This window comes from Sylvia atricapilla, unplaced genomic scaffold, assembly GCF_009819655.1.
Source record: "Sylvia atricapilla isolate bSylAtr1 unplaced genomic scaffold, bSylAtr1.pri scaffold_143_arrow_ctg1, whole genome shotgun sequence".
NCBI classification, from domain to species: Eukaryota; Metazoa; Chordata; class Aves; order Passeriformes; family Sylviidae; genus Sylvia; species Sylvia atricapilla.
Window position 1 is genome coordinate 7,779 of NW_027077071.1, and position 14,722 is coordinate 22,500.

At 53.5% G+C, this 14,722-nt stretch overlaps 1 protein-coding gene across 1 annotated transcript in view; it reads right to left on the reverse strand.

Annotated features, from left to right (window-relative positions):
* Positions 1–4,576: 4,576 nt before the first annotated feature.
* The window catches only part of ACVR1C (activin A receptor type 1C), a 25,939-nt gene continuing 15,793 nt past the window's right edge, over positions 4,577–14,722 (reverse strand). Inside the window, exons 2-9 of the mRNA XM_066340213.1 lie at positions 12,006–12,032; positions 9,910–10,122; positions 8,545–8,775; positions 7,486–7,653; positions 6,599–6,755; positions 5,658–5,782; positions 5,414–5,544; positions 4,577–4,702 (exon numbers count right to left, since the gene is read on the reverse strand). Coding sequence (XP_066196310.1) covers positions 4,577–4,702; positions 5,414–5,544; positions 5,658–5,782; positions 6,599–6,755; positions 7,486–7,653; positions 8,545–8,775; positions 9,910–10,122; positions 12,006–12,032 — 1,178 coding nt within the window. The remainder of the gene's footprint in view (positions 4,703–5,413; positions 5,545–5,657; positions 5,783–6,598; positions 6,756–7,485; positions 7,654–8,544; positions 8,776–9,909; positions 10,123–12,005; positions 12,033–14,722) is intronic.

Here is a 14,722-nt window from a genome sequence, read left to right on the forward strand (position 1 = left end):
CGGTAGCGGCTGCTCCAGCCAGGTGCGGGAACAGAAGGTGCCCCGGGAGGCAGAAATCTCTCCGGCTGCTGGCAGAGCAGCTCTCCTGTGCACAGACACCCACCCGGCGCGGCGCTGGCCAGGGGATGGCAGCCGACGTTCAGCGATGAGCCCCCGGCTGCTGCTGCTGCATCGGGACCTGCTCCTGAGCCCCGAGTGCCCGGCCACAGGAGCCCCGGGGCAATGACACCTCCCTGGACATGTGCAGGAACCAGGGAGTCCTGAAGTCCTTGCTCTAATGCAAAGGTCTTTTTTTTTTTTTTTTTTTCAAGAGGAAAAAGGAAAGGGGAGAGGAAAAAGGAAAGGGGAAAAGAAAAGGGAAAAAAATTTAAAAAAAGTAAAAAAGGAAAAAGAAAGAAAGGAGGAAAAAAAAAAGCCCACAGAATCCCTCAAAAGGCACTGAAGTTTCTTGGGTCACAGCACGGCAGATTTCATTTTGACATCCCTTAAGTTCAAAAGAAAAAAGCCTGAGTTAAATTGCCAGATAACGGCCATGTCAAGGGAAGCTCCAAGCATAAACACTTCAGGGCTGAGGTGCTCGGGGTGAGCTGGTCCCACCCCGATTTACACCACTGAAAATCCCCACAGCAGGAAGAGCAGGATCAGGGAGTCTTGGATAAAGGGAGCTCAGTGGGAGCTCACACTGGTGTGGGAGCAGGAGCCACGAGTGAAGGTTTCTGCAGGTTCAAACAGGCTCAACCCTTCTCCCCTCACAATTAACACATGAACAGTTTCAGGCCACAGGAACACAAGGGCAGAGTATGCTGAATTTATTAAAATTGCCACGTCTTCCCCAAATCCATACAAAATAAAACAGCTAAACCATTACTTACATCCAGGCAGCTGCAATACCGAGCAAGAACTTTAGCAATAGTTTTAAAAATAACTCTGCAGTGTACACAGATCAGATATTTCACAACACGAGGGTTGAAGTTAGCACTGCTCTGCTATACTTAGTTCAGAAATATTACAGTGTTCCAGATAAAATACTAATGCTCCTTTTAAAAACAGACAACTCAGGAAGTGGTTTGTAGATTGACAAAACATGACACATTTTTCTTACGGACTGAGAATCACAGCAGGCTTGGACACAATGTCATAGCTACATTCCAAACACATCTGGTCCATTTATGCCAAAAATACATTCAGCGTAAAATTACAATTTATTGCACATTTCCTATATTCTGTAGAAATATATTGTACCTCAATGCTTTTTCCCTGTACATTCATCAATATTGCTCTGTCTGTTAGAGCAGAACATGGACATCTTTCCCTAAAAGCTTTGGGGTCGCACAGCCCGTGGGGACAATCCCTGCAGTCACAGACACAGCTTGCACAGCCAAGGGCAGAGGAGGGGACGTTTGCAGTGCTGATGGGGGCACCCAGGTGCTGGCCCAGGGACACCCCAGGGACACCCCAGGGACACCCCAGGGACACCCTCCCAGACCCCACAGAACCACAGCAGAACCATAACCTTCACCAACACAGAAATGGGTTTGTGCAGGCAAAGGGGGCAGAGGAGGAGCCTGTCCTGCTCACCTGCCCTGCTCACGGCCCTGCAGGGCCACCCCTGCCCCTGTCCTGGGAGCCTGTCCCCCAGCTAAACCCAAACACCTCCTTCCCACGAGCCAGGGGGAGCTGGGGACAGCCTGGAGCCCACCCTTGGGCCAGGAGCTCTGGGCAGAGGGCACTGAGGAGAACTTGCCCTGCTCAAAGGCCAGACCCATTGCAGGCACCGGGCGTATTTATTTCTAAACTAATTTATTTATAATTCCTGAATCTGTTACCGAGCAAAGAAGTGACATAGCAATGACTAAGACTGTGTAGGATTCTTTAGAGTGTCATGGGAGGGAATGAGCTTGATTAAGTGCAAATTATAAAAGCAGGGAAGTGCAGAGATTACAACCTGAATTTCTGAAGGAGTGTCTGTGGGCAACAGTTCAAGTAAGACAAAAAAATTAGGTGCTACAGGAAACATTAATTAACTTTCCCTTTCAGTGCAAAATCCCTACATTAAACTTTAGATTGTTATTAGAAGCAAATTATAAAATACTGGTAACTCCCCAAGTTAGAGGCATCAATTAGGAGAGGCTGAATGTGATGACAGGTTTTGAGCATCCTTGACCCTGAAAATTTTCGTGAGCTTAAGAGCTTGTGCTTGAAGTGAAGGTAATCAGGGACATTGTAACCTCTGAGGAAACCTAAGCCTCCCCAAACTGCACAGAAGTGCCTTGGCGTAACCTCTGTGCTTAAATTAGAGCAGAAACCCATACGGAGGGGAAAGGCCACCGAAACAAGGGTTCTTTGGAGTTTTTCTGAAGGAGTGTGGAGTTTACAAACACTTCAGAGCTCACAACAACAACATCAGCCCCTTGGCTCAGTTATGTTCAGCTCTAGTTCATCAAAATGTACTTTCACCTCTCAACGACAAAAGAGAAAAGAAAACCAGTGCAAAAATACTGAGTTAGGTGAAAAGCCAGGGCAAACAGACCATGATGTCTGATGCCAAGAGAAATGTCCAGGGAAAAGGTTAAAGCACTTCTGGGGCTGGAGCTGTGACCTGTGTGAGGAGTAGCTGAGCCTGAGCATCCTCCACCCACATTTCCCAGCCAGGCACCAAAAGGACCTTGTTCAAATTTCCAGGCTGCTCAACGATTTTCAGAGACTGCAGGGGGGAAACTGAAAACTTAAACTCTTTTCTCACTTGAAAATAATAATAAAGCTTTGATTCTTCCTTTTTCAGGTAAGGACTTTTTAAAGTATGTTCTTGTACATACTACGAGAACAGGCGCTGGATCTTAGGTTTGCCAATTTTTCATGTCCCAAGTCAGCAGCAGTCTTTGGATCGTGCAGTTGCCACGGTTATCCCTCAAACAGCCTGCGAAGTCCCATCGCTGAGCTCCACGGGGGCGTTCCTGTAGCTGAAGCACATAAGAATTGAACCCCAGAATCCCAGGACGGTTTGGGTGGGAAGAGATCTTAAAGCCTGTCCCGTTTTACCTCCCCGCCTTGGGCAGGGACACGTTCCGCGGGACCGGGAGTCTCTAAGACAAGCTGAATTCTATCAGAGAAAGCACACAGGGGGAAAACCTGCGGCAGCCAGGGAAAGGCTGCTGCTCACAGAGCCCTGCACTGCTCAGGACAGGAGTGACCGGGCTCCGAGCGAACGGCGAAATGGCACCAAAGCCTATTTACGGGCAATTACCGGCCACCCAGGACCCACAGTGTCCTGGAGAGGAGGACATCAGGATGAAACCCAGAATAACGGCACCTCTGATCACCGCACTCAGCAAAATTCAACACGTTTTCCCCCGAAATAGCTCCGGGCAGGAGATTTTGTAGATCACAAGACTGATTTACACACTGTGATCTGCCAGCAGCTGCCTCCTACGGAGCTGCTACATCAGGTTCTGTAAAGCTTTGCTAGTCTGGAAACTTCTTTGGGATTAATTTCCACGGGCCACCTGGATTTAGAAACATTTAGAGAACCATATGAAATTTATAATTTTGCCTATTAAAAATATTCTAACACTGTATTCAAATCTGCTGGCCACGGAGTGGGCCAAAATTCACAAAATGGCAGAACTCTGTTGAATTTTAACACAACAGCTCACTTTGCTGGCTTGTGATGTTATGGAAACCTGGTCTGAAATGTTAATATTCATCACCAGCCTGGTACGGTTACAGAATTCTGTAAGAAACCTCTGAACAGGCTGCATTGGCTCTTGTTAAAGCTTCCCCCTAATACATCAAAAGGCACTAAAAAAAATGCTGCCAGTGATTGGAAAGATGTTGTTAAAAATAAATACTTTCTTCATTTAGGTGGAATTTCTCCTATTCCACCTCTTCACAGCTAACAGAAAAGTATTGCCTCTGTTATTTTTCCTACTAACTGTGAAAAGGAAAAGTCCCTTGATTGATCTGTTTGATGAACAAAAGACAGAATAGAACAACTCAAATCTTAACCATGATATTGTCTGTGAAACTAAGACAATAAAAATAAATGTTAACAGGGAACTGACTCAATGGTATTGTTCGCAGTGCACACACTTAAGTGGAATTTCCATATTTTCCAATTGCTTGGTTAATTATAAATATAGTAATTCAAAATGCATTCACTGACAACCCTTTTCCGATCCCTGGGGGGGGGAAAAAAATTAAAAAATGCTGGGTTGATTTGGTCTTTTACTCGGTTGGGACAGAACACGAGGCTTCTCTCACAAACAGGCATTAACCAACACCAGACACTTCCAGGACGTTCGGGGCCTGACGAGGATGAAAAGCACAACAGCAAAAGCTAGTTTTACACCGTCATCATGCTTGAAGCTCCCTCCTGCCGTTCGCTGGTGTCCGATTTACTCAAACAACCCAAAGCCAGTCCCGGAGCGGCCGCAGCGAACCCGAAAGGCCGGGCACAGCGCCGGGGCACCGCGGCGCCGAACCGCGGCGTGTGAGGTAGACCAGAAACGAGAACACGATCACACGTGGGAAGATGGGCAGCGGGACGCCTTCCCCTCTCGCCCCGCGGGGAGACCTCTCAGGCTTTGGCGTCCTCGGGCACGCAGAGCTGCGAGATGGTTTTCTTGACGCGCAGCGCCGTGAGACGAGCGGCGCCGCTGGCCCGCCAGCACTCCCGCATCAGCCGGCCCAGCACCCGCAGAGCCTGGGGATGGAACAGGGCTGGGGATGGAACAGGGCTGGGGATGGAACAGGGCTGGGGACGGAACAGCTCCGGGGGATGGAACAGGGCTGGGGACGGAACAGCTCCGGGGGATGGAACAGCTCCGGGGGATGGAACAGCTCCGGGGGACACACAGGGCTGGGGACGGAACAGCTCCGGGGGATGGAACAGGTCCGGGGACAGACAGGGCTGAGGGGATAGAGCAGCTCCCGGGGTACAAACTGCAGGGGGATAAAACAGCACCCCGGGCACACACAGGGTCTGCAGGGGACAGATAACAGCCGGGGATACAACCACAGTGCCTGCGGTGGGACAAGAACAGCACCCGGGAGTAGCACCAGTGTCTGCAGTGGGACAAACAGCCCGGGACAGAATCACCACCCCCTGCTTTGCTGTTTTAACGCAGGGAGATAAAGTGCAGCTCTCTGAAACAGTGACACAACAGCAGCAGCAGCAATTAAGACCCGCCTTGGACAGCAGAGAGCACTTGGTGCAAGGAGTTTTCTCTGTATTGATCTGAAGGACAATTAGACATCTGAAGCTTCTTAACTCAGGAGAAGCTGGGCACCGAGTGCCCCATCTCTCACTGAAAAATTCTGTCTTAATTTAAACTTGAAAATATAAATAACAAAATAAAACTAAGGGGGGAAACCCACAAAACAAACCTAGAATAAACTAAAAAACTGCTTTTACCTCGCAGCTTTGCCACTGGTTTGGAATGCTTGGTCTGAGCTTCTGTTCACAGACAACCCTTCTCATATCTTCTATGGAAGGATCAGAAGGCACAAGGTCGTAGTAAGGTAGCTGGTATTCCTCAGTGATTCCTGGGGAAGATTCAGTGGGTGGGTGCCCATGGCCGGGGGTGGAAGGAGAAGAGCTTTAACGTCCCTTCCGAGGCAAACCCATCAGGGACTGGATGAAAAGGCCAAAGCCTCACCTCCAACGCAGCACCTCCGGGCTATCTCCCAGTACACCAGCCCCAGGGAGTAAATGTCTGCACGCTTGAAGGACTCAAAGATGTTCATGTTCATCGCATCCTCCAGGATCTCGGGGGCCATGTACCTTTGGGGCACACAGGGGCAGTTGGCTGGGGCAGCCCCTACAAAAGGCCACAGCTGTGCTGCCACGAGCCGGGGCCCTGTGACCCCTGGTGGTGCTGGCAGCTGTGTCCTGAGCACCAGGGGTGACCAGGGTGACCAGGGTGACCAGCACACGGTGCCCCACACGGGGCAGAGAGCTGCACTCCACAGCAGGGTCTGCAACCTCCCCCATCCACCCACCTGTGGAGGTGGGTAAACCTTCCCTTCCAGGCCTCTGCCCTGGGGAGATGTCCCTTGAATGGAATGTGATAAGCTCATCCAACCCTCCCTGGAAGAGATAACCTTTAGATGATGCTGTTCTCCTGCTCAGGGTGAGATCCCATCATGCTCTGATGTACCCATGTAGATTCTTCCTAACCCACAGGTTTTTCCCCTTTGGTACCACCCTCATTTCCCCCATAAATACCCCAGCTTCTGCCCAGGCCAGGAGGGAGCTGTCATCCCTGGCCCCTTCACAGGGTGCTGGACAATAAAGGCTACCCTGTGGAATTGCCACACGTCTCCTGTCTCTCTGTCCTGTGTCAGCCTGGGATCACCTCACAAGGCAGAGCTGAAATCCCTGCTGAGAGCTGATCACGGGCAGCCAAAGGCTGAGCCCACCTTGCTGAGGGCACCTGGCTGCTGGAGGACTGCCCAGAGCCCTGGCAGGTTGTCTCCTGTGAGACCCCTCTCTCTGGGAAGATTGCAGGACCCTGGGCCGTTCTCACCCGCGGCGCTGTGGCCGGGGCAGAGGGGACGTGGCCGCGCTGAGGAGCCGTCCCCAGGGCGCCTCACCCACCTCCTGGTGCCCACACGGGGGTTCTGGGGGATGTCGATGGTGTTGAGCACCGAGTCGTGCTTCACGGCCAGCCCCAGGTCGGCGATGGCGCAGGTCTCGTTCCTCTTCACCAGGATGTTCTTGGATTTCAGGTCCCGGTGGGCGATGGCCGGCTTCCCTGTGCACAGGAGAGAAACCGCCTCCAATTTTGATAGCAACAGCGTGGCTTTTAATACAGGGAGCAAGGATGTAGAAACAGCTTCATTCACATTTGTTACTAGACCCCATAGAAATACTGAAGCCTGTTTTGAACCAAGTAAAGTCTGCTAAATGTTGTCATCTTCAAAAGAAAACCTGAAGGGCATTTTTGTTTCAGTATCTGTATTTCAGGAATAAAACACAAAAAGAGAAACTGGAAGCTCCCCCTCCAAATTCGTTTAGAAAATTACAGAATCACTGAATGAATTGGGTCAGAAGGACCCTCTAAATCCACCGAGTCCCACCGTTTCTCAGCACTGAGCAGGCCACTATGTGTGTCCCCAAGTGCCACATCCACACAGCTTTTTAAGGGATGGTGACCCACCACTGCCCAGGGCAACCAGTGCCAGGGCTGGACAGACCTTTCCATGAAGAAATTTTTCCTAATTTTTCCTTTATTAGCACTCATTCCCCTTCACCAGCGCTGCTTCTATAGGCATCTCTCTAAAGGCAGGATAAAGTGCAGACAGTGGAAATGGGAAGGGAACGTCCCTCTCCCCTGTCTGTACCGCATCACTCACACTCGCACTGTTCCCCCTGGTGTTGGCAGTCTGGAAAACACCTCACCCCACCACGTCACCCAGAAACGTTTCTGAGAACACTGAAACTCCTTAAAGCACTTGAAGGGAAGGCGGGAGGGGAGCACTTGCCTTGTGTGCCAACGATCTCCATGTGGAGGTGGGCCAGGCCACTGGCCACTGACAGGGCCAGCCTGACCATGCCCTCCACTGTCACCGTGCCTCTGTTCAGGTAGTCAAACAGGGAGCCCTGCTCGTGGTACTCGGAGACGAGCCACAGCTGAGTCCACGTCCCATTATCTAGCCAGAGGAAGCAAGAGTATGAAAAACATGAGTTGGGAAAGGCTTCCCCTTTTTGGGGAGTGCAAGCAAGCCAGCTGTGGCACCAGGAAGGAGCCCAGGGTGGGCACACAGCTCAGGGTGGGCACACAGCTCAGGGTGGGCACGCAGCTCAGGGTGGGCACACAGCCCAGGGTGGGCACACAGCCCAGGGTGGGCACACAGCTCAGGGTGGGCACGCAGCTCAGGGTGGGCACACAGCCCAGGGTGGGCACACAGCTCAGGGTGGGCACGCAGCTCAGGGTGGGCACGCAGCTCAGGGTGGGCACACAGCCCAGGGTGGGCACACAGCCCAGGGTGGGCACACAGCTCAGGGTGGGCACGCAGCTCAGGGTGGGCACACAGCTCAGGGTTGTGGTTCAGGTGGGAGCTGAGACACTCAGGATTTAGTGAGTGCCACCATTTGGGTTGGGCAGCACCCTGAGCTCAGGGTGGGCACACAGCCCAGGGTGGGCACACAGCTCAGGGTGGGCACACAGCTCAAGGTGGTGGTTCAGGTGCAGTGGGGGCTGAGACAGGATTTAGTGAGTGCCACAGTTTGGGTTGGGCAGCACTCTGAGCTCAGGGCAGTCATACAGCTCAGGGTGATGGTTCAGGTGCAGTGGGGGCTGAGACAGACAGGATTTAGTGAGTGCCACCGTTTGGGTTGGACAGCACGCTGAGCTCAGGGTGGGCACATAGCTCAGGGTGGGCACACAGCTCAGGGTGGTGGTTCAGGTGCAGTGGAGGCTGACAGCCACTCAGAATGCACTCTGAGACCATCGAGTCCACCCTTTAGCCCAGCACTGCCAAGGCCACCACAGGGAATGAAGGAACTGAGAGGCCAGGAGCTGTTCTGGCCGCGCTGCTCACCCTTGTTGTCAGCAGCAATGAAGCCCAGGATGTTTTCGTGCCTCAGCATGACAGTCTGGTAAATCTCTGCCTCCCGGAACCACGACCGCTCGTCTCTGGAGGAGAAGATTTTCACAGCCACATCCTCCCCGCACCATTTCCCGCGCCAGACTTCCCCGAATCGTCCTTTCCCCACAATTTCCTGCAGGACAATAGTCCTGGCAATGGTTCTCTGCACCAGCAGAGGCAGACCTGGTGAAAGACAGAGACAGGTACCTGTGAAATGCTCGGCTGGGACCTTCAAACCCCAACCCTGACCTTGCCCGGTGAGCTGCACCCATGGCTTTGCTTTCCAAGACTACCGAGGGAAAATCCTCTCCCAACCAATGTCTCCTCAAACCAGACTTTTTGATGTTACTTCCCAGTGTCTGCACATAGAAAAAAACACCCAGTAAAAATTTAAAATTTGGCCCAAACTACTCCATTTGTTTTGATACAGACTGCAGCTCTCCTGCAGTCAATTAGTTGCTCTACTCTGGCTGAAATTTTTGAAAACAAAAATAACTTCTTATAGCGGCTCCACTATGCTTTGCCAGACACAAACCCTGCCTGGTTTGATTTAATTCTGTGTTTGTTTGGGACTTAAAAGAAGGAATTGTTTTTTTGGTTTTTTTGTTGTTGTTTTTTTTTTTCTTTTTAATAACTGCAACCTTGATTTTGGCTGAAGTCAGAACAAATCACCCTGGCGCATGGGGCTCTGGCTGTGCTCAAGTCCAGCCCTGTTCCTGGCTCGGGGATGGCTGGGAGCAGTTAAAAACTTGAGCATAAATAAAGCCAAAGTCTGCTCATTAGAGCCGTGAAAAAGCATTAGGGAAAAACAACAACTTAATCCTCAGAGGTATGCAGCTCACGGAAATAAATTAAATTAGGCACCATTTGTAAATTTTTCGCTTACAAATGAAAGCAAGCATAGTTTACATACTTTTCAATAGAAGCTCTAGTCAGGGAACGTTGGGCTATAGATCCCAGACATGCCACTGGTCAAACGAGCTGGGATTTGTGAATTCACACCTCATTTTTAGCTTTCTTTGGTTTAACAAGCAACGGAGGCGTCACAGTAGGGAAGATATGAGAAACGGGGAAAACGTGAAAAAGATGAATGTTCTGCTCAGAACGAGACTTTGGAGGAACACTACTCTGCTGTGAAACACAAACAATTCCAGCAGCAGCCTCCTGACTCACTGAGGTGAGTGGGCACGTTTCACCGGGAGCCGTGCGGCGCCGGGTTCCTCCTGTCCCAATTCCCTTTGTAAAGCCCCGCACAGGAACAGAGGATGCGCCGCGGCAGCTCGGGGCAGAGGAGCCCCGGAGGGACAGGGCACGTACCGGAGCCGGAGCCGGAGGTGGTCATGTCGTAGATGAGGTCCCGCAGAGTCTTCCCCGAGCCGGGCAGGGCGCCCTCGCACAGCGGCTCCTCCGCGCTGGGCGCCTTGGGCCCTCGGCAGCGCCAGCCCCGGGCCGCGCACGCCGCCAGCGCCGCCAGCAGCGCCACGGCCGGCACCGCCACCGCCAGCGACACCGCCACCGCCAGCCACACCGAGCGCCGGCCAGCGCCGGCAGCCGCCTCCGGGCCTGCGGGGACACACGGCACCGTCACTCGGGGACACACGGCACCGTCACTCGGGGACACGGGGACACGCAGGGGACACGCAGGGGACACGCAGGGGACACACACGGACACCGTGACTCAGGGACACACGGGCACCGTGACTCGGGGACACGGGGACACGCAGGGGACACACAGGGGACACACAGGTGACACACAGAGGACACACACGGACACCGTGACTCAGGGACACGGGGACACACAGGGGACACGCAGGGGACACCGTGACTCGGGGACACTGGGACTCGGGGACACAAAGGGGACACCGTGACTCGGGGACACTGGGACTCGGGGACACACGGGCACCGTGACTCGGGGACACGGGGACACGCAGGGGACACACAGGGGACACGCAGGGGACACCGTGACTCGGGGACACTGGGACTCGGGGACACACAGGGGACACCGTGACTCGGGGACACGGGGACACACAAGGGACACACAGGGGACACACAGGGGACACCGTGACTCGGGGACACACGGGCACCGTGACTCGGGGACACGGGGACACGCAGGGGACACACAGGGGACACACAGGTGACACACAGAGGACACACACGGACACCGTGACTCAGGGACACGGGGACACACAGGGGACACGCAGGGGACACCGTGACTCGGGGACACTGGGACTCGGGGACACAAAGGGGACACCGTGACTCGGGGACACTGGGACTCGGGGACACACGGGCACCGTGACTCGGGGACACGGGGACACGCAGGGGACACACAGGGGACACGCAGGGGACACCGTGACTCGGGGACACTGGGACTCGGGGACACACAGGGGACACCGTGACTCGGGGACACGGGGACACACAGGGGACACACAGGGGACACACAGGGGACACCGTGACTCGGGGACACGGGGACACACAGGGGACACGCAGGGGACACACAGGGGACACACAGGGGACACCGTGACTCGGGGACACGGGGACACTGGGATTCGGGGACAAACGGGGGACACGGTGACTCGGGGACACACAGGGGACACTGTGACACGGGGAAACACAGGGCACACGGTGACCCGGGGACACGCGGGACACTGGGACTCGTGGACACACAGGGGACACACAGGGACACAGGGGACACCATGATTCGGGGACACGCGGGACACTGGGACTCGGGGACACACAGGGGACACTGTGGCATAGGGACACCCAGGGGCACGGGGGAAATGGTGACATGGGGACACACAGGGGAACTGTGACATGGGGACACTCAGGAATACACACGGGACACTGTGACACTCGGGGACACATAGGGGACACGGTCACAGGGATGGGAGAAGGGCTGCAGGGCAATGGCACAGTGAGTCACAGAATCACAGAACCACAGAGTTTCAGAACCGCAGAGTCACTAAATCGCAGTCACAGAATCACAGAATCACAGAATCACAGAATCACAGAATCACAGAATTACAGTCACCAGGCTGGAAGACATCTCCAAGATCATGGAGTCAACCCAGCCCCAACACCTCAAATAAACCCTGGCCCCGAGTGCCACCTCCAGCCTCTGTTCAAACACACCCCGAGAAGGTGACTCCACCGCCTCCCTGGGCAGCCATTCCAGTGCTTGGTCACCCTTTCTGTGAAACCTTGTTCCTAAAATCCAGCTTGTATTTCCCTTGGCACAGCCTGAGGCTGTGTCCTCTCACTCTGTCAGTGCTGCTGCAGAAAGAGCCCAACCCCAGCTGAGCACAGGCACCTTCCAGGAGCTGTGGAGTGGCGAGGGCTCCTCTGAGCCTCCTTGTCCCCACTCGATGCTTTCCCACAGCTGTCCAGGAGACGGGACAGACAGAACGGACAGAACAGACCCATTTCTGGAAGTGACGGAGCCTCTCCCCACACACCTTTTGTGCAGGAAGCTTGGCTCAGGCCAGCATTCTGATCACCACCTAAGGATCTCCATAGCAAGAAGCCCTAGGAAAACACTGCTAAAGGATTCACTTGCCCATGAACACACGAATCATTCCTTTAATGTCCCCAAAATGTGAAGTAAGTCTGAAAAAAATAAAATCAACCAGCACTTTGCCCCCAAACAAAACAAACCAGAAATATGACCCATAAAAAAACCCTCAACACTCAGAGCCACGAGTACAAACGAGATGTCAGGGCTGCAGATGATGTAAGAACCACAAGCTCCACCCCAGGCCGGGTCACTCCTTCCCTTCAGGGACAAGCTGGACCACAAGCACACCATAAGCTGCAATCTGAGGGTGACCAAGGTGATGTGGGGTCTCAAAAGCAGCAGCTCAGCGCTGGGCTGGGCTCAGCACCACTGGTACCTTCCTCCAGTCAATACCACGTGTCTGTTCGCCAGCACAAATCCAGCCCTCCTGAACACAAAGCTGCTACATTTTGGTAACAGGTTTTTTCCTTTAATGGCATCAAGAGCCTGCTCCGGGGGTGACCCGGGAGGTTTGGAAAAGTGTTTATGAGCAGATTTCTCCTTGGAGCTGCTGCTCGTTAACTGACATGCCGGGATCTCCTAAACACTTCTCATTCTCTTTCCACAGGGCTGAGGTTTCCCTGAACAGGGATGGAATGGGGTGCAGTGTGGAGAGATCCCCTACCCCAGGAGCTCCAGCCCCTCCCTGAACCTGCCCTGCCACCCCAGACTGTGCAGGGGACACTGTGCGGGACAGGACTGGCACTGTGCGGGGCAGGACTGCCTTGGGCAGGACAGGAATGGCTCTGGACAGGGACTGGCCCTGTTTAGGACAGGACTGGCTCTGTTTGGGGCAGGATTGACTCTGATTAGGGCAGGACTGGCTCTGTGCAGGGCAGGATTTGGCTCTGTTTAGGGCAGGACTTACCCTGCTTAGGGCAGGACTGGCTCTGTGCAGGGCAAGACTGGCTCTGTTTAAGGCAGGATTGGCTCTGTTTAGGGCAGGACTGACCCTGTTTAGGGCAGGACTGACCCTGTTTAGGGCAGGAGTGGCTCTGTTTAGGGCAGGACTGACCCTGTTTAGGGCAGGACTGACCCTGTTTAGGGCAGGATTGACTCTGATTAGGGCAGGACTGGCTCTGTGCAGGGCAGGATTTGGCTCTGTTTAGGGCAGGACTGACCCTGCTTAGGGCAGGACTGACCCCGTTTAGGGCAGGACTGGCTCTGTTTAGGGCAAGACTGGCTCTGTTTAAGGCAGGACTGACCCTGTTTAAGGCAGGACTGACCCTGTTTAGGGCAGGACTGGCTCTGTTTGGGGCAGGATTGGCTCTGTTTAGGGCAAGACTGACCCTGTTTAGGGCAGGAGTGGCTCTGTTTAGAGCAGGACTGACCCCGTTTAGGGCAGGATTGACCCCGTTTAGGGCAGGATTGACCCCGTTTAAGGCAGGACTGACCCCGTTTAGGGCAGGACCGGCTCTGTGCCGGCCTGGGGGACAGGCTCACAGAGGTACAGAGCACAGGAGGTGAGTTGTCCCCGGCTGTTCAGCATTTCCCCTGTGCCATCCCAAGCAGGCTCCTCCCGCAGGGCTCCTCAGCCCCACTCCGGTAGGAAGGAGGTTCGCTGAAGACAAACACCCAGGGGACGCTGACCACACCACGTCAGCTCTTCCCTCCAGCTGCTGAAAAACAACATGTCATAAATTAACCCAACAGGAGTTTATTGTTCTTAGGCCACCGCAAACAGGAACAGGAGGAGAACCACCAGGAGGCTTTGAACAGCAGGAGCCGCTCTGTTGGGAGGGGAGGATGTGCTCACAGCCTGGCCCTAGCTCCGTGCCCACCACTGTCAGGATTAAATGCCTGAGACGGTGTTTCATGTTCAGACTCAGATGTTTGTTAATGTTTATCTGTATTACAGCCTCACAAGCTGTGAGCTCTACAGCACTTCAAGCTAACTAAGTAAAAATGGCCCTCTCTCTATCTCTTTATAAGGCCTTTTAAGGATAAATTGTCCAATTATGAAATGACACCTGAATTATTTTTACTTTTAACCCAATAACCAACCACCCCTGGCCCACAATGGGGATTTTTCTATCCCATTACAAAATCCCACCCAGACCCATGAAGAAGAAGGTGAAAAAGAAGGACTCAGCCTCTGCCTTAATCCCCCATCTTGCTTTTTATATATATTACTGTATTCTAAACCCTTAAACTCTGAGTTTCCCCCCCTGTGCTATCCCACACTTCTATCCAAACCCCACACCCACAATCCCAGGGCTGTCACTCCATTTTGGAGCCTTTCCCACGGCCTCAGGTCAGTGCAGTGTTTGCTGGGGGTCAGTGCCTGTGGGCACAGAAATCTGGGATTCTCCATGCCCGGGGCTCCAGCAGCTCCAGCTGTGGGTGCTGCACACCCAGCACCAGCACTGCTGGACAGGAGTGCACCCAGCTCTGAGTGTTCTGTTCACTGACCAGGAACAGGAGCTGAGCTGTGCTGCCACGAGTGAGCCAAAAGCAGCGCATCTGGCAGCACTCGGCAGTGTCACAATGCACTGCACTTGTGGTCCAGCTTCTGCAAACAAAACAGTATTTGCGGGCAGAAAAAAAAAAAAAAAAAAAAAAAAAAAAAAAAAAAAAAAA